At 37.2% G+C, this 20470-nt stretch overlaps 1 protein-coding gene across 8 annotated transcripts in view; it reads left to right on the plus strand.

The window, feature by feature from the left end:
* The window catches only part of PLEKHA1 (pleckstrin homology domain containing A1), a 54917-nt gene extending 39274 nt beyond the window's left edge, over nt 1-15643 (plus strand). For 6 of the 8 annotated variants that reach the window (XM_070470335.1, XM_070470336.1, XM_070470341.1 and 3 more), the window contains exons 6-12: nt 1333-1458; nt 2620-2763; nt 4297-4365; nt 6774-6838; nt 7441-7504; nt 9169-9258; nt 11847-15643. In XM_070470335.1, the coding sequence (XP_070326436.1) occupies nt 1333-1458; nt 2620-2763; nt 4297-4365; nt 6774-6838; nt 7441-7504; nt 9169-9258; nt 11847-12161 (873 nt within the window). In that variant the 3' untranslated portion in view covers nt 12162-15643. Of the gene's footprint in view, nt 1-1332; nt 1459-2619; nt 2764-4296; nt 4366-6773; nt 6839-7440; nt 7505-9168; nt 9259-10483; nt 11795-11846 lie in introns of those variants that run through there. The other 2 variants (XM_070470338.1, XM_070470339.1) reach the window with 2 other exon arrangements.
* The last annotated feature ends 4827 nt before the right edge of the window (nt 15644-20470 follow it).

The following is a 20470-nucleotide window of genomic DNA, read 5'->3' on the forward strand; positions in this document are numbered from 1 at the left end:
TTTGCTTATATTTTTCTTGCTCTTAGAAATGTTTACAATTTAGATAATTTTAATTCAAAAATGTAATTCTAAGTCAATTGTTGAGCTATAACATTGGAATTATGCTGTACTTAGCATTCTGTTATAAGGATAAATGAGAAGCAGTGGGTTTAACAGTATAGGCAAGAGGTTTTTAATATACTATCATTTCTAGAAGAAAAATGAAAAAAAAAAGCCAATGTAAATTTTAATATATTTTTATGGAGATATTAAAGGTATTTTCTTAGGAAATTCTCACATATGACTAAACCCTCAACTTCTTGAAAGAGGGAGTAGCCACTTTTTGTATGGGTCACCTTTCAGCAGCACATTGCAGCTAATACAAATGTTGGATAGCTAATTCTCTCTGGTTTCAAATTCTCTTAATGCATTTTTCTGTTCTTATGATAGCATGGCCACATTTTCTGTCAGAATAACTGAAGTAGATGATGCTCTTCACTAGTTCCCCCTTAACACTGGGACTTCTTAGCAGATTGCTTCTGGCATAGTGAACTTTCTATAGCCCTTTAACTCTTTAAGTATTTTTGCGAATCTTGGCAAGTAAAATTCTGTCTGTAGTCATGTTGTCTTTAAAAAGCTCTCCAAAACATGCAACCTCTTAGATACAATCTCTTAGAAGAATTCAGAAAACTTTCCCCTCCAGAATTCATTTCTCTTCCCTGTCCTTCTTATTTCCTTCATTCTTTTGTTTCTGCCCACAACTGGTATTATAGTTTAATTATGGATGAGAGGGTGGAGGGTTGGCCTAAGGCCTTGGGAGAAAGCCTTTAGGGGAACATCTAAAGAAACAGGATCCCCTGTCCTCAGGATTTGCACAGTGTTGGGCAGGAATGGAGGAACGGGAAAGGTAACAGCACAGAGCTATAATACATTCTCAAGTGCTCTGATAAAATGGGGATGTCGTTATAGTGGTTAAATGTGAAAGAGAGTTATACAAACTTAGCTAGAACGTGGACCAGCCAGGATCTAGACTTACATTCCCTGATGCCTCTTGAGCCTGTTTTCTTACTGCTGTGGTGATGCTCCTCCTGTGCATAGGATTGACAGGAGGATTAAAAGGGAAAATATATGAAATAGTACCTGCCCAAGTAAGCACACAGTAAATGATGGCTGTGTCATAAATACTGTAAAAGAAAAATCAGTATGCAAACTTAAAAGGTTATATATATATACAAAAAATAATTTTTATATATACCAATTATATATAGACTTATGATTGGTTGGAAATTCTGTGATAAAAGAGGATCTCAGGTAATGCTTGTTGCACAATGATTCATCGACTTACTATTTTAGGTCCCAAAGCCGTTAGACTCACAGCCTCATCCTGATAACCCAAGTCGCCAGGGCGAATGTGGAAAGAAGCAGGTCTCTTACAGAACTGACATTGTTGGTGGTGTGCCCATCATTACCCCAACTCAGGTAAGAAATCAGTTCTTCTATTGTGTGATGGTTTATCTACTGCATATTGATTTTTTTGTTATCAAAAGTAAATGGTACATCTTTATTGAATAAATGCAGTAATTAAAACATAAGACTTTTATACTTATTTCAAAAGTATGTTTTTATTGTAAAAAATCTGGAAAACATAGGTAAACAACATTTAGCACTTTATATGTTCTCTTCTGAGCCTTTCTTTTAGACCCTTTTGCCCCATAGAAATGTAAATACTTTGTAAACAGCTTTTTTTTCTTAGGTCTGAAACATTTTCCAAGTCACCAAAAATTGTTTCACATCATTTATCATGACTGTGTAGTAGCTTTATTCCTAATCACCCAAACGTGGTAGTAACCCAAGTGCCCTTTAATGGGTGATATAGCCAATGGGACGTCCAAACCGTGAATGTTGCGCTCAGTGAGAAGGGTCGAACAGTTGGTACAAGGACCAACCTGAATGAATTCCCTGGCGAATAATACAGTGTGGCAAATGCCAATCTCAAAAGCCCACCTACTGTATGATTCCATTTGTAGTAAATTCTCTAAGTGTCAGAACAATAAGGATGGAAAACAAATTAATGGGGGCCAAGCAGTTGGGGATGGAGGCTCTAAAGGGGCAGCCTGGGGGAGCCTTGGATGCTTCTGTGCCGCGGTGGTGGCGGGGACGCAGATCTGGTAGTAACACTGCAGAGAAGGATACACTCACAGGGACAGGTGAATGCCTGTGAAACTGGGGAAAAACGAACAAGGTCTGTGACATGTTCAGTGTCTGTTTTGATAATGTGCCATAGAATAGTTTTCCCTGTTTGGAGAAACTGGTTGAAGGGCACATAAGACCTCCTGTAAATTGTGTTTTTACAACTTCCTGTGAATATTTGTAATTATTTCAAATTAGAAAGTTAAACTCCAGCATCCCCTACCAAAAAAAAAGTGCTGGTGGCAAGACTTTTGCAGAAAAAGAGAGATAGAAATCCAGGTTTTAATCATTGTTGTTAAAAGTTATGATTAAGTATCTCAAATTAATTAGAAAACACTTGAAGATCTGTTTTCCTGACTAATGGATTTTAAGATTGCTGGGATAACAACATGAACTGCAATATGCTTTTAAGCGAAACAAGCAAGAAAAGACTATTTTGCTTCATTCTAGAAAGAAGAAGTAAATGAATGTGGTGAAACTATTGACAGAAATAATTTGAAGCGGTCACAAAGCCATCTTCCTTACTTCACTCCTAAACCACCTTCAGATAGCGCAGTTATCAAAGCTGGATATTGTGTAAAACAAGGAGCAGTGGTGAGTAGTTTAACAAAGTATGTGAAATAATGAAAAAGGAGTATTCATTAGCAAACTCTCAACATACACATGGTTTGCTTTGTTTTGTGAAAGACCAGCTTGCTGACCAGGAGTCAGGAGAGGGCATAGGGGTTATTCTGTGTTCAAAACTCAGTGCTATTATTTTCTTGGTCTGTAGGCGGCTGGGTAAGTTAATGCCCATTACAACTAACCTGCAATTTTAAATGAGCTTTCCTAACAATTTAAATTTATTCCAGGAAGTGTTTCTGTTGATTTTTTTTACCCCCTTGGGAGTGGGTCAGGGAAAGGGAACTCTAGTAGGAAGATAACAGAAAAGGAGGGCAAGGAGGGTGGGGTGTGGATCACTTACTCGGTGCAGGGTTGGGCTGACCTGAGTTGAAAATGCTGAGACCTTTGGTTTCTGACTTAACCTCTCAGGCTCTCAGTTTCTGTTTGTTTGTTTTTTGGGTGTGTGTGTGTATGTAGAAAATCATATTATAAAGCCTACCATCCAGAAGGTTTTTTGAAAGATGTAGATGAGAGAGCTCGAAGCATAGCACCTGGTCATTAGTAAGAGCTGTTACTGGTTGGCCGAGATAATAGATCGGTGATAGGAAACTGTGGAAAGAGCAAGTACATTCACCAGTATTGCTACAGTTCCAAAGTGCCCTTCTAAAATATGAACTAAGTCTAAATTTTCATGAGAAAATAAACTTCAAAGTTTAGAAAAAAAGTTAAAAAGATTTTTTTACTTAAATGTGTACTGGCAGTTCAGCTTGAGCTTATAGAATAACTTCTGGCAACTCTGGTGAGCTCAGGCCAACCAAGGCAAGTTCTTTCACTCCTAATGGTTTGACCCTCTCTAGGCTACAGGAAATGAAGGTTTTTCATTCTTGCATGTCTGTAGATCAAATCAGAATTCTCATCAGGCTGTGTGTTAATTAGGGCTCTTAAGGAGACACTCCTTTCTGTTGTACTTTTAAATCCAAAATACTGACCCTTAGAAAATCTGAAGCGCTTTCACAAAAACTATATTTCATTGACAAAAAATATTTATACAGAGTAGGTTCATTTTATTAAACGTGTTACTTTACTAGTTAGTATTATAAAGTACCTGTTGAGGATTCATGCATTTTGTAGATGAAGAAGTTTGATGTAGTTTAATAACATTTCCTGTGCTTGCTGTTGAACTCTTGACAGTCTTAACTTTGTGGGGAATGCAGGGGGTAGGGAAGTACTTTCTTTGTTTTTGGTTTTTTTTTTTTTTTTTAACTTTCAGAGCATCAAAAATGTAAGACCATATTATAAAAGCATATAATAAGAGCTAAAAGTCAAGCACCAAAGTTGAATTAGAAGTTCAAGGCCTGAGTAGCAAGAGATGAAATTTCCTGTATCTCCTCTTCTAAGGGAGGGTAGTGAGGTTTTCCGGTGCTTGACATTTCTGATTGTGGGTTCATATCAGAAGAATTAAGTGGTTATTAACATTTGACATCTTAGAAACAGAAGCCTTATGTCTGTGTTCATCTCTGGTAGATGAAAAACTGGAAGAGAAGATATTTTCAATTGGATGAAAACACAATAGGCTACTTCAAATCTGAACTGGTATGTTGCTTTGTCATAAATGTTGCTTTAAAAAGGTTTTAGAAGTGTTACACTGTGGTAATTATATAATTTCTTGTCCTCTTTTCTATTTTTAAAATAATTAAATTTTGGAGATATGTACAGTTCACTGTATTTTGTTGTGATGCTTTTGGTTAATGGCATTTTTGTTCAATACATCTTAAGTAAAAAGAGTGTACCTTCAAAGGCATTCTACTCTGAAAGAATTAAAAACATCAGAACCCCTCAGTCTACACATTTCCTCTAAAGGAGCCGTGGAGGAAATGCGAGAAAGTCCACATTTGACCCTCTGTATTTCTGCCTTCTCTTCCCTGCCCTCCCTTGACATTTTCTCTTCCTATTTCAGATTGACTTTTATGTTTCTTCACATAAGATGTTTTTGTCCCATCTGAAGGTAGAATCAAAGATTGAAGTTCCCTCTTTCACTTGTTTGAGTAGTATCCTTATTTAAAATACTCTTGTCACGTGACCTGTGTTCTGCAGTAGACTGTTGGATAAATTGAATGCAGTTCTGCATCTTCTCTGATGGACGTTTGACAGAGGAATCACATACCTTAACGAAGGCACAGAGTGGCACTGTCCAGGTGGACTTTGCACTAATAGAAATGTTCTGTCATCTGCCTTGGCCAGATCTAGTGGTACCTGTGGCTGTAAAATACAGCTGGAAATACGGCCACTGTGACTGAGGAGCCTGACTATATTTAATTTTAAAGTTAAAACCAGTCACATTTAATATTCTTTTAATTCAAATAGTTACACAGAGCTAGTGACTCCTCGGGGACAACAAAGCACTGGAGAACAGGAAGGGCGTGTTTTAAGATTCATCTCAGGAGTCTGTTCTTCTGGAAAACCTGCATGCCTTTCCTTTACATATGTGGTACCCGATGCCCACTGCAGTCATAACACTTCCCACTGTGGTTTGTTACTGTGTATATATTTGTCTTTACCAGTTAATTGCACCAGCTTCTTGAAAGCAAAGATTCTCTTTTGGACCCTTTTATCAACACAGTGCCTGGTACTTAGAAAATAATCAACAAGTATTTTGAATGAATTGAAAAATGGCTTAGCATAACAGGAATAACCATTTAGCACGGGACCCTTTCTTAGATTTCAAAATCTAAGAGGCTTAACTGGAAGCAGTAGTTACTTGGTGCAAAAAGTACCAGCCTTGGTGTCTTAGAGGCTGCACTTTTGCTTGGTTGACAGGTTAACCGATTGCTTTCAGTTGATGCCAGTCCTTGTGGGAAGAGTCATTCCCACACCAGATACTTCTTGAGCCCTTTATGGCCCTGGGAACTGGGAATAAAGAGGCCAATCAGCATTGTTCTGGCCTTCAAGAGTTCAGTTTTACCAGAGAAATCAACATGTCACCCACTGTAGTTATAAAAAGACAAGAACTATTATAGACATATTTACTCTAATTCGAAAACCTGCATTTTATAGCATAATAAAGCACCTGAAGATTTGAGGGATCCTTCCGTATCCTCTTTTCCTCCCATCAATCCCAAACAATTCAGAGTAGATTTTGTAGGTGAGGCAAATCACTGCAGGTGTCCCTGGTAGTGGGGCAGAAGCAGGAGGAGCTAGAGTAGCCAGTGTGGGCAGCCAGAGTCCAAGCGGACGAAGAGGCCGTCCTGGAGGTGATCTTAACATGCGCTACTTTCTAAAACTATGGTTTAATTATTTTGTTAGTGCTGCATAAAATAATGGTATGTCTTAAACTCATGGCATGTCATTTTCGGTGAAATACAGTATACAGTATTTCATGAAGTGTTTACTGTGAATACCATGCCAGCTAGGAACTAGTTATGTCACATTCGAACCTTGTATCTGGTTTTGTAGCCTTAATTGAAGTAATTAGTATGTCTAATCCTGCTTGCTCAGGGGAATAACAGTGCGTGTATTCTAGGGTTGTGGAAAGTTAGGGTGACACGTTTAAAACCTAGCACGTGTCCTGTCACTTAGTACATGTTTAATAAACTGTGTTTGTTAAAAAGACAAATTTAACTCAGAGAAGCTGCATATTCACTACTCTGGTCCCTTCTATATGGAAAAAAAAGAGAAAGTACTCACTGGGTCCATAGCGGTTCATCGAGGAAAAGATGGATGATTATTGGCTTTTAATCAGCTTGCACTATCATTTAGGACATCAGTAATGTGAACATGGGTTATATGTCAGTTTCCTTGTTTCAAACCACAGTGTATATAAGGTTATAATGTTTGAGCCCTTCTAATGCTAGATGGTTCAAGAAGGTAGATTTATGTCTTAGATGTGCTTCAGGAAGGAAGCATGATTTTCACAGTAGATCTCCAAATAAGACAACTAATGATTGAAAGGATTTTAAAAATGTATGTCATATGTCTGTTTTTATTTGCTTTTTTTCCAATAGGAAAAGGAACCTCTCCGTGTAATACCACTTAAGGAGGTTCATAAAGTCCAGGAATGTAAGCAAAGGTAAGCACCACCTCATACTTAGTGGCTAACACAGCTGTTAGCACACAGTATATAGTTCCTCAGCTTAATTGATGCACTTTCAGATGATATTTTTCTATATTACTGCCAGTGAGTTTTGCTAAAACTTTCAAAGCCTTCAGGTTAAATACTGAGATTTTTTTGTTTGAAAACTACAAATTAAGGAACAATTCTTAAGCTTATTAATGGAAAGGACAGAATTTAATATAAACAACTTCTGTCATACTTGACAGATTGATGTATTATTAATTTTAGTATTTCAAGGTTGCTGCAAAATAGGGCTTTAATAAGAGAATATGTTAACTGTGCCACTGTTTCTTTGACCAGACTCTTTCTTCACAGTTGAAAACTTTGGATTTTAAAGTTGTTTTTGCACCTTTCTAAAAATACATATAACTGTATAAAATATGTAGAATTCAATGCAAGAATAAATTGAAAAATGATAATTTTGGTATTTCTCAATTAAATTAATATTTTACCTTTAATATTTATTGACACGTATTTGGTACTGGGTAAATAAGTGAAAAGAAAACTGTCAAACAATTGCTACTTGAGTACAAATGGAAAATTTGTTTTGTTAACAGTGACATAATGATGAGAGACAACCTCTTTGAAATTGTAACATCGTCTCGAACTTTCTATGTGCAGGTAAGATACTTCTTTTGAGATTATAGATCCTCCTAGCAAGGAATTAATAATTTTAGAGGTGAAATAGGCATAAATAAATGTGGTGCTCATAAAAGCAAAAATATGACAAGTGTAATTGCCAACTTAATAAAAAAGATGCTCTATCTAAGATTATTGGTAGGTCATATGTTCAGCAAAGCGATATTCTTCGCTATAAGTTAATTGAATAGAATTAAGTTTTATTTGGAAGAAGGGAAATGTGCTGTTTAGATGCTAAGTGGGTATTTCCAATTTGGATTATTTTTGCACATATTTTGGAATTTCAATTATATCACTTTTTGGTAATTTTCTAAAAAGGGGGACTCAAATATCCATAAAAATATCCATAATAAAAGTAAATAGTAGATCTTATTTCACTAATGGTGGATAGGTATCCTATATTTAAGTTTAAAATACACTTTTTATTTAACACATTAATTTACTTAAAAGTTTTTTTTATAAGAACATTTAGTTTTGTTTTTAAAAGTTATTACATATGCTTTTTGCAGAAAATGTAGAAAAATACAGAAATATGAGGAGGAAGGTGCTTTATAAAACATGGAATTCTACATTCAGGCAGCTGTTCTTTTGTTTGTTTGTTTTTATTAAGATATATGTTTTTATACCAAGTGGGATCATATGAAATATAGTGTTATATCCTATTTATTTACTATATTATGGTTACTTTTCCCCATGTCATTAAGAATTCTCTGAAAGCCTTTTAGAACTATGCTCTCTTATATGAGTGTTTTACAATTAAACTATTTCTGTACTGTTACCTATCATTCATTAACAGTTTTTGTACATTTACTATGGTATAACATGTTAGTGAACATTTTGTGAATAAATTTGTCTGGATTTCTTACTCGCTTCTGATCAGTTTCTAGATCAGGAATAACTATTAGAGCATGAGCTTTTTTAAACCTATCTTTTACCATATTGATTTCTAGACTGGTGCTCCTGTTTGTAGTGAATGAAAGTATACTCGACCTCAGCCTGCTTTGAGTTTTTCCTTTTAAAAACTCTTTGTTATTATCATTGGTTCAAAAGTATTACTTGTGTCTTTAAAATTTTTAAACTTAATCTAGAAGGGGCCCTACCTCGCCACCCCTCTGAGGGCCTTGTTTAATTGAAGTCATCGGAAGGTTTTTAATGCACATTGGAAGCCACAGTCCTATCAAGGAAGAGCCTGCTTTGACATATACTGCTAATACCGCTTTTAGGATTTTAGGGTACAATTAGAAATTGTTTTTAGAAAAATAACATAAAATGATGTCACAGTGGTTTTTTTTTACTGCACAATTACATAAATATCCATCTTGAAAATTTAGACAAGTGTAACAATTGGAGAGCAAAATGAGAAGGTCTTTGACTTTCTCCTCTTCTTGTTTTCTCTCCAAAACTGTTCAAGTTGACACTTTTTGACTTGTCTTATTTTAGAACATTAAGTGCCCAACTTACTTCTATGTGTTATTTACCCAGCAAAACCTGGTTTAAAAAAGTGATTTCTAAAATTTCTTAGAAACCATTGCCTTGGGCTGATTTTGTTGTTGACATTATGTTAATTACCAAGATGAACACATTGGATTTATAGACACAAGAGCTGATTTTGAGGAAAACTTGAATGAATCCTTCCTTCCCCTTAGGCTGATAGCCCTGAAGAGATGCACAGTTGGATTAAAGCAGTCTCGGGTGCCATTGTAGCACAGCGGGGACCCGGCAGATCAGCGTCTTCTGTATGTTTCCTCTTCTTTGGGGTGATACTCCCTTGGATCCCCAATCCTGTCAAGTTATTTTTCTTCCTCTCCCCCTAATCCTTTTGATTTCTTTCTGTTTTGAGATTTATCTGCATGTTGACTTTCATACCGATTGGACTTGCAAAAAAAAATAATGCATTTCTAATTTAATGCTTCCTATAGTGTTATGTATACATAACTTTTCTGTGCATTGTATTGTCTTAAATGCACAAGCAGGGCAACTAAAGAATGAACGTTTCCTTGTTTTGTTTTAGGAGTTCTTACTTGTCAGTAGGTCCAGATTTGGTATAATTTTACCAATTCTTAGTGTGGTATTTGACCTAATCATTTAAGGCGCCTTTAGTTGTAGCATCATACAATTTCGTGAAGTTTCCTTTTTAACTTCCTGTAATTTCAGTTTAGGTTTTTTGCCTCAATAGTGCCATAAGACAGTTGAGCAGCTTGAACCTTAAATATAATGTTCTCTTTCCATTTCATTCTCATTTTTCACTTGGTTAATTTAAAAGGCTGCTTTTCACTATGTTAATTATCTTTATGGTAGTATAATTAAACCAGCTAAACATTCTCAGTAAGGAATATGTTTTTGCTTTTTAATTTACCATGTACATCATAAGAATAAGATTTAGCTTTAGGATACTTTGGTCACTGATCTCTGATCTGAAAATACAAATCTACTAAGGAATGAAAAACTTTGAAGCATCTTAAAATGCAGTATATTTGTCTACAGAAGGTAGTCTAACCCTAATACAGAGCATGATAGCCTTTATTACCGAGACTCATCATCGATGATGATATTCTGCACTTCTAGTATTTTCCTGCACTGCTAGTATTGCAGTAATGCTGTCTTTTAATCTTTTCTTGTTAGAAATGATCTAGGTCAGTAAATACAAAAAAAATCCATCTTTTCTCACTTTTAAAGTTATTCTTCTTATATCCTTTTTGGAATAGCTCAGAAATTATTTTTAGAGGTGTTAATTTTGTAACCACCTGTGTTTTATGTGACCTTTTCAGCGGTCAAGTATGAGACTCTCTGCAAAAACAATATCTGTTGGGAAGAGGAAAAGCTGGAGAAGGGTGTTTGTGTTTTGTGCTTTGTGGTGGGGGCAAAGTGGACTCTCTGGCTCTAACTGTCAGCAGAACTGTCTCTTTTCCTCCCCTCCCCAGGATAGGTTAACTCTAATCTTAGCTTTGCACTGTGTTCCAGATGCGGCAGGCCAGAAGGCTGTCGAACCCTTGTATACAGAGGTATACGTCAAGAACTGGGGAATGCAGCACGTATGTGGGCTCTCACGCACACAGGCCTTCTTACTAGAGGGCCGGACTTACTCACTACTCACAGCTGATTCTAGAAAGTTGAGTTAACCAAACTGCCTTCTGCAGTTATCATAACTGACTTTGTCAACACTAACGCAAACTATTTCACTACAGTCATCAGGTTGCATATGTCTATTAAAAAAATAATGAAAAAAAATAGAACTTTACTAATTTAAAAAGCCCTGTCTATTTTCTAAAGCTTAATTTCCTGAGTTGTCACAAGAATTTCAATTTCTGTATTTAATGTATTTGGGAATTCTTTTATACTACACTACTTGAAATGCACCTTTGTGGTAATATGTACAAACTCACAGGTGCACATGCATTGGATAAACTCTACATTACTGTAGTTTGCATGGCATATTAGCTCTTAGGTGAAATTTAGCCGACTAATGGAAATCTGTAGTGTTCTGGTGGTTTGTTGTAGCACTTTGTTTTCAAAGCCACCAATGTCACAAATAAACACAATAAATTAGGAACTATATGGCAGTGCATTTAGTATGGTCATATTTAAGGTTAACTTCAGATTTGATTTAGTCAGAAGCATATTGAAATGAATATTCACAACTGAAATTATTTTATGACAGTTTTAATAAATGCTTAAGTATATATCCTTTGCTGTCTTTAAAGTGTCAAGCCGTGTGAATGTGTGCCATGTGCAAAAATAAATAAATGCAATTAAATAAGAAGCAAAAGGACTATGATATTATTGGTTGCAGGTGAAATTCAGGGAAGCAAAAACTAAGTTTATGAGGCTACCAGGCAAAATAATAGGTTTGAAAAATGTTTAATTCTGCTTATTAAAGAAATAATTGCCTTTTATTTTTATATTCTACATTTTCATTGTTTAATCTTTCTAAAACATATGGGATAATTCCTACTGTTTATTGAGAATAAACTCTTAAGTAAAAATGGTAAAGCTGGTAGGCCCCCTGTTAAACACAGTTCAGTTGCAGTTGGTACACTGCATTCCAGTCTAGGCTGACTGAGCCTTTAGTGTCAGAGCTGCCAGATTTGACTTTGGTGACAGAACTGGTTTCTTAGTGGAGATGGTTGTTGGCTGTCATTGCTCTAAACTCACTCCTAAAAATGCACTGCTTCGGGAAAGAACTTGCACACGTACGCTGCATGGCTCATGCTTCTGCTCCGTGTGTGTCTTGTTCTGTTTGTTTTTCAGAGAATAAAGTCTCACACTGAGTTACTAACCCTGTCGTTATTGATTGCCTGTGTCTGACCACCACTCCTCTTTGCAGGAGCATTCCAACAGTCCTTCCGAGCCCAAACACACTCTCCGCTCTGCCAGTGCCGCAGCAGCCACCCCACATTCCGCAGCCTCTCGCAGCAACTCTTTGGTCTCAAGCTTTCCCATGGAGAAGCGAGGATTTTACGAATCTCTTGCCAAGGTCAAGCCAGGGAACTTCAAGGTCCAGACTGTCTCTCCAAGAGAACCAGCTTCCAAAGTGACTGAACAAGCTCTGCTAAAACCTCGAAGTAAAAATGGCCCTCAGGAACAAGATTGTGACCCCGTGGACTTGGATGACGCAAGCCTTCCAGTCAGTGACGTGTGAGGTGGAAGCTCGTGGAGCCTGACCCGCCTCATCAGCCCGCGGTGTCCTTTTCACAAGGCTTTTCGCCAAAGATGATAAAGGGGAAGTGGGTTTTAACGCGTAGAGTATCCTGCCTCGTCGCTGTCCTCTTTATAAGCTGGTAAGCCAAGGAGCTAGCAAGTGGCCAAACTAAATGTAATTTCTTTAAAAGAAAGAAAAAAGCCCTGTTAGTATCAACTGTCTGAAGCTTTGTTCTCATTGGGATGATAAAAACGTGTGTGTGTGTGTGTGTGTGAGAGAGAGACACTTTTTCCTAGTGAATTTGACAATTTAACCGCTTCACAATTTAAAACATGAAAAATGCTTATTAATTACTTTGGTTGTTTTAAAAATGCTACTGTGACTTCCTATTAGATGTTCAGTCTCTACACATTCTTACTGGTTAATATTATTGATTGAAATATTGTCAGACAAAGATGTCTAAACTCATGACGTCTGTGGTGCTGTAAAATTTATACTACAGTGTGGACAGTTTTGAAACGATAACCATTTTTGATGCTCTCGATCTCAAGGTGAGCAGTGCATTTTGATTAGAGGGTATTATTGAACTGTTAGTGAGGGTTGTGGGTTGTACTGTTGGAGAAAAGGGGAGAATTAGAATTCAGACAGGTATATCTTGGACATTTGTTTGTAAAATCTTAGTCAAGATGTGTAGCACAGTCATTGCTTTTATTCAGTGAAAATTATTTGGTATGAAATTTCTTGGAGGTCTGATTTTCTTGTCAAAATCTTGTAAATAGTTCTATATTTGAATCAGTGGAAGACCTCGTTTATATGTAAAGATACTGCCCTTAGTCATGTGGTTGTAGCCTCTGCTTTTTGTCACTAGTAACCTGTATCCAAGTGTTCATCTTGTTTAGGAATGTGTTGAGATTAATGTGCTCAAAAGTCCTATGTGATTGGTTTTAAACAATTGGGATAAAATTAATTTTTAGTAGCATAAGTTAATGTGTTAAGTAGCATACCATTTTGTGTTAGAGATACCAGAATGTTGTTATTCTACTATCTGTGCAATACATGTTTTAAGCACAAATTGGAGTATACATTTAATCATGAGGATGTCAAAAATACAAGTTTCTCTCAAAAATGTCGTTAGTTTCAGGTGTTGAATAATAGACCAGTTTGACCAAGTACTGTTTCTACGGTTCAGTCTTAAACATTTGCTTTAAGAAAATAGTCTTGAATTTCATATGCTGCTATTTTTTATGATATTTTGCCATATTACAGTACTGTTTTGTTTTGAATTCATACATGTCACTGTTTCTCCTTTTCATTTTCTCAGATGACTTTTTGTTTGAGAGCGAGAAAGTGGGAGTGGATTTCTTAAATCAGAGTGGAGTCCAGAGGTTACTATCTGTTACACTAGAATTATCATAGCATCAGTTTAAAAATCCAAATGCATAAAGAATGCACCACTCAACATTTTTATTCATAAGCTATTATTTTTGAAACTTATATTTAGATTTTTCTTCTTTTTTGCAGCTACATTTGAAAATGATAGAATGAAAAGGTTTTAAGTTGTTATTTTCTCTGCGGATGCATCCATTTCATCGGCTCTTTTAGAAAGCTCTTTTCTCATGAGCACACCTAAGAAATCTTGTGCAGACAGTTGGTGATACTCAGGAGCTGAATATTCAGGAGCCTAATGCTGTTTTCTTTGGTACAGCTTCCACACTGCATGTTCATTTTAATATTTTGGTATTGGTAATTTGATATATTTCATAGTGGCAAAATATTAGCTCTATTTTGGGACTTTTTATAGAACTACCCTTGCATTCAATAGCATAGGAAAATGTTCTTGTGATTGTCAGGGTCTTCTAATATTTATCTCAATACTTTTATAATACTATGAAAATTATTTAATTATTTTAAAACATATACTTTTCTTGTAAATATGTCCACATCCGAATTGTCAAAGAATTACTTTGAATACCTTAATATTTGCTGCATTTTTTTCTGTGTATATAACATGTCTTCTCTCAGAATGGGAATATATGTGTGCTTCCTGATGTTTACTTTTATGTCTGGTATCTTTATACATCAAACTGGTTAAACACTGTAATGCTTCAAAATAAACTCAGAATTAATTCTAACTTATTTCTCAGGAATGATTCAGTTCTTGTGTAAACAAAGAAATAAAATAAATACAAAATATGTTTCATTAATTGATGTGAATTTACATGTTTAAGAACAGGCTAATTAGTTGGTAGCCTTGGAAAGGCATAACTTGATAAGAAATTGTGCAAGGAAAGATGAGTGTTTTGGGGGAAATGAGCTTATTTTTGCTTAATTAGAAAACATGTTCTCAAAGGCAATATTAACTGTGTTGGGTTCAAAGCATCATTTGAATCATCTGGACTGCACTTGTATTGCTTGGTTGTTAGTTAGATGGGTGTGAGATGACTAAAAATGAGTGCAGAGGATGTGCTGATCCACACGTGGGCTGTGGACACGACTCGTAAAAACACCCCATTAAGTGTTAGAAGCTGCTTCTCGCAAACCTGCTACTAATAACAAATAGTACACCTTTGCTGTGTATCCAGCATCTAATAATAATGAAACTGGATAAGGATATATTGACTGGCGCAACTTGATTTCTTTCTCTGAAAAGTGTTTTAAATGTTCTTAATTTAAAAAATGAGAAAGTTCTAAACTTCATTATTTTTACAAAAAAAAAAAAAAAAAAAAAGAGATCCCTTTCTCACTCATCTTTTTACTTCTAGTTAAAGTCATACTTATGTCTGTATCAAAAGTTCTAACAGTGAGGCAGGAAATGTTCATATAAAAATGGAATAATGTAACAGCTTAGTACCATATTTCATAACAGTCTTCCTTGTTATGAGGGGTTTGACATTTCACACAGGACATGGCTGTAAACTCGCTTAGTCTAGAATTGATTATTTGTATGTGTTGTTTATTTTTTTTAATGACTTATGAAAATCACATTTTTGTCAAACCTCATTTAAGGCATGTATTAATATGCTGAATTTACAGTATTCAATGCAATTTATAGTTGTATTTACAATTTTGATCCATATGGTCCTAGTGTTTTATTTTTATGACAGTGACTAGGTCTGTGATGTGTTATATTCATGAAGTAATAGCGCCATCTTCTGGTTGTATCATTGTTAAATTTGAAGTAATTTGAAATCTCACTTTATTTCACTTAGAAAATTAAAACATGTAATTGCCTAGGATGACTTAGAAATTAATATAAAATTTAATGCAACATTTGTGAGTGACTTCTTTAAACCTTTTATTTGGAGATAATCATAGATTCCCATGATGTTGTAAGTAATAATCCGGGGGTCTTGTATACCCTTCACTCAGTTCTACCCATAAAACAATTCCCTCACCACAAGGATCTCTCACTGTTGCCCTTTTATAATCACATTTACCTCCCATTTTACAGGAGGAAAATAAAAGTCATTTGCTTAAATTCACATTAGGTTTAAAATTTACTTTTTTATTCCAAGATCTGCACTCCTAACCATTATGGTATTGCTGCCACAGTAGAAGTCTTCAAAACTGCTCTGTTTATGTTGTGCTATCTCCAAGGAGTTGAACTTTCCTGCAACTTATTTTCAGTGTTTTTCAGAACCATAATATTTCAAATGATAGATTTCTTTATACATGCATTCACATTTAATATTTGAGAATCAATAGTAGATAAATATCCTGATCATTACTTCCCTGAAAGATTTTAAGCCCTGACATTGCCATTATATAAATTAATAAGGTTACCAAAATAAGGATTTTAAAATAGCTCTAGGATGTCGAATTCTTGAATTGGAAAGAGTTGTGGAAACTGGTTATAGTCACTGGGTGTAAGGTAAGAATGAGGTGTTTTTCCATGTGGAGAAACTTTGGAACTTCTGATAAAGTCAGGTCAAATTCATGTCTTCAGTGTACAATATGAAGTGCACAGGAAACCTCAGAAGATGATGGGGATTTGGAAAGGTCCCAGGAGAGAAAAATTTCTTGATAAGTAAAAGCTATGTGACAAGACAGTAAATTTGGACGTATTGATTTGAAATTTGAAGTCTCCAAGTGGGTGCATAAAATTTAAGTTGTTCTCTTGAAGTTTCATTTTCTCCCTTCCAAACTATGGTACTTTCTCCCTGTGATACTGGTTTTCTTCAGCATTGGTGAGGGTCGGGTGGGGGAGCAAGGAGAATGGCTGAGTGGATGGGAAGGGGGGAACTTTTCATGGGCTTCCCACATGGTGCAGTGGTAAAGAATCCACCTACCAATGCAGGAGATGCAAGAGACGTGGGTTTGATCCCTGGGTCAGGAAGATCCCCTGAAGTAGGAAATGGCAACCCACTCCGGTATTCTTGCCTGGAGAATCCCATGGAGAGAGGAGCCTGGCGGGCTACAGTCCACGGGGTCGCAGAGTTGGACATGACTTGGCACACATACACATTCCAAGATTTAGGAGCTTAACCACCTGAGGCTCATTTTTGCCTGTCTTTGGTAACTTCACGACTTGAACTTATTCTGTTCCCTGTGGATCCTTATTGTTATTTCCAAGTAGAGACCATTGGTCCCAGCAACATTTTTCCTTTGTGACTTTCATATACACCATTCTTCTCGTCTTGGCTCATGTTAGCACTACCCTTGTTTCTCACTCTCCTTTTGCCTGTCTGTGTTGCAAAGGTGGGAGATTTCCTAATGGATTAGAAATGGTGAGTGAAAGGAAGTGATATATTAGAGGTAAAGGCAAGTCCTGTGGCCTGAACAACTGGAGAAACACAGAGTCCACGATCTGAGGTAGCAAAGATTACAGGTAGAACAGGTTTGGAGGCAGAGGTTGTGACTGAAGTATTGAGTGTGATGGTTTGAGATGACTATTAGATACCAAGGAGAAACATCAGAAAGGCAGTTGGATATACAAATTTGGAATGGAGGGAAATCTTCGTTGGAGATGAAAACGGGAGCCTTCAACATACTAGGTGGTGGTTAAAGCTTTGAGACTGGATTAGAGAGATGAAGAAAGAAGAAAAGAGGACCAAAGAATGGATGGGGCATTCCAATGCTAAGAGCTCAGAAGAGGAACCAGTGGTGGAAAATGAAAAGGTGTGATTACTGGTCAGTTGGAAGCCAAGGGATGCAAATGAGTCAAGGGGAAGGGGTCAGATGTGTCAATGTTGCTCACAGGTCTAGTAAGAAGCCAGCTGAGAAATTGGGTTTGTCAATGTGAAGGCCATTGGGAATCAATAGGAGCAGTTTTGGTGGAGTGGAACCAAACACAGCTGCTGTGAGGAGTTCTGCTATAACAGGAGCAGAGAAGTGGGATGCTTCCTGACAGCAAAAGCAGAGTCAAGTTTTTTGTTTCTGTTTTAAGATGGAATAGTGGCGTTTGGTTGATGAGATGACCCAATAGCAAAAGGAAGAAAGATGATGTAGGAGATGGGAAGGATGGTTGGAACCAAGTCCGGGGGGAGATGAGATGAAATCTAGTGCACAAGTAGGGGGCTTGGCTGTTTATACAGCAGCATCGATGTTTGTCTGTGGTAGGAGGGCAGAGTAAGTGGAGGCATGGGTGGGAGGAAGTCTCTGCAAGTCCCCTGGCTTCAGTCCCAGCGAATCAGGAAGTGATCCTCAGCGACGAGTGAGATGGGGAAGGCAGTATTGCGAGGTTTGAGGAGAGAGTAGATGTGAATTGTCCCTGCTTGTGGAGAAGGAAGGGACCAGGGACATAGAGGACATCTTGGCAGCACTGAGAGCCCACTTGAGCCTGTGCTCACGAATTACAGGTTAATGTTAAATAACAGGTCCCTGCAGTCATTTCTGTCATCCTTCTGTTTTGAAAAGCCCTCTAGGTTCCCACTGAGTGGCATGGTGCTGGCTTTTGGGCTGAGGTAGGAATATTTGATTCAACTATTCATATTTTATTGAGTTTTTTTAAATGAAGAAGGGCAGTTGAATTTTATCAAATATCTTCAGTATCTGTTGGGCTTCCATGATGGCTCAAAGGGTAAAGAATCTGCCTGCAATGCAGGAGACTCAGGTTCAATTCCTGGGTCAGGAAGATCCCCTGGAGAAGGGAATGGCAACCCACTCCAGTATTCTTACCTGGAGAATTTCATAGAGGAGCCTGGCAGGCAACAGACCATGGGGTTGCAAAGAGTCCGACACGACTTGAGTGACTAACATGGAAATAATCTTGTTTCCCTCCTTAGATCAGTTAATTTGATGAATCACATTAATTCACTTCCTATTATCCATCGTTACATTTTGGAAATAAATACCATTTGGTCAGGATATATTTAAATAAGCTGCTGCTGTTTGCTATAATTTTATCAGGAATTTTTGCCTAAATACAAGTGATACTGGTTTGTACTTTTCTTCTGTATGGGTCTAGTCTTTGTAGGTTTTGCGATGTTAAACTAGCTTCATGGAAAGAACTTAGTAGATTTTCTTCTGAACTATTTTGGAACAACGTGAAAAGAATTGGAATGATTAAAGAGTTGGTGAGCTTTCCCCATTGAACATTCTAGACCCTTTTGTGGGGGTGCATCCTGACAACCTCCTCATTTCCTCCATGAAACCTGATGCACTTAGAACCTATCTTTTCTAGAATTCATTTTAATAAACAATATTCCTAGGAAATTAGACAAGTTTTCAAGTGTATTTGCATGAGTTGAGCAAAATACGCAGGACAAGAACTCACTTTGTCTTCAATTCAGAATAAATGAACTAACATGAATATTTCATTTATATGGCAAGTTGTGGTATCTGATTCTTAACTTGCACCAAGATAATTACAGACACAAACAAGGACCCTAAAATAAAGTGGTGGTTTTCAGGTATGAGAGTTCCAAAAAACATCTGCTTCTGCATTATTGACTATGCCAAAGCCTTTGACTGTGTGGATCACAACAAACTGTGGAAAATTTTTCAAGAGATGGGAATACCACACCACCTTTCCTGCCTCCTGAGAAATCTGTGTGCAGGTCAAGAAGCAACAGTTAGAACTGGACATGAAACAACAGACTGGTTCCAAATTGGGAAAGGACTATGTCAAGGCTGTATATTGTCACCCTGCTTATTTAACTTATATGGAGAGTACATCATGTGAAATGCCGGGCTGGATGAAGCACAAGCTGGAATCAAAATCACCAGGAGAAATACCGATAACGTCAGCTACACAGATGACACCACCCTTATGGCAGAAAGCAAAGAGGAACTAAAGAGTCTCTTGATGAAAAGAGGAGAGTGAAAAATTTGACTTAAAACTCAACATTCAGAAAACTAAGATCATGGCACCTGACCCCATCACTTCATGGCAAATAGATGGGGAATAATGGAAACAGTGAGAGACTTTATTTTAGGGGGTCCAAAATCACTGCAGATGGTGACTGCAGCCATGAAATTAAGACTATTGCTCCTTGAAAGAAAAGCTATGACCAACTTATCTTATTAAAAAGCAGAGACATTACTTTACCGACAAAGGTCCTTCTAGTCAAAGCTATGGTTTTTCCAGTAGTCATGTATGGATGTGAAAGTTGGACTCAAGAAAGCTGAGTGCTGAAGTATTAATGCTTTTGAACTTTGGTGTTGGAAAAGACTCTTGAGAGTCCCTTGGACTGCAAGGAGATCAATACAGTCAATCCTACAGGAAGTCAGTCCTGAATATTGATTGGAAGGACTGATGCTGAAGCTGAAACTCTTAATACTCTGGCCACCTGATGTGAAAAACTGACTCATTGGAAAAGACCCTGATGCTGGGAAAGATTGAAGGGGGGAGGAGAAGGGGGCAATAGAGGATGAGATTGTTGGATGGCATCACCAACTCAATGGACATGAGTTTGAGTAAGCTCTAGTATCTGGTGATGGACAGGGAAGCCTGGTGTACTGCAGTCCATGGGGTTGCAAAGAGTCGGACTTATCTGAGGGACTGAACTGATTCAGGTATGAGGAAGCCACTAAATCAAAAGTCAGTGAAAGTGAAAAAGTTGCTCAGTTGTGTCCAACTCTTTGTGACCGCATGGACTATATAGTCCGTGGAATTCTCCAGGCCAGACTACTGGAGTGGGTAAGCCCACTCTTCAGGGGATCTTCCCAACCCAGGGATTGAACCCAGGTCTCCCTGGGTTCCCGCGTTGCAGGCAGGTTCTTTACCAGCTGAGCCACAAGGGAAGCCCAAATCAAATGTCAGGGTCTTATAAAAATTCAAGTGTGACATGTATAATTTCTTGTAAGGAACCAGTGGTCCCAGGAGAACAAGTCTGGGTTTCCCACTTGAGAAACACTTTCCTTATGGA

The sequence above is a fragment of the Odocoileus virginianus genome, chromosome 7 (genome assembly GCF_023699985.2).
Source record: "Odocoileus virginianus isolate 20LAN1187 ecotype Illinois chromosome 7, Ovbor_1.2, whole genome shotgun sequence".
NCBI classification, from domain to species: domain Eukaryota; kingdom Metazoa; phylum Chordata; class Mammalia; order Artiodactyla; family Cervidae; genus Odocoileus; species Odocoileus virginianus.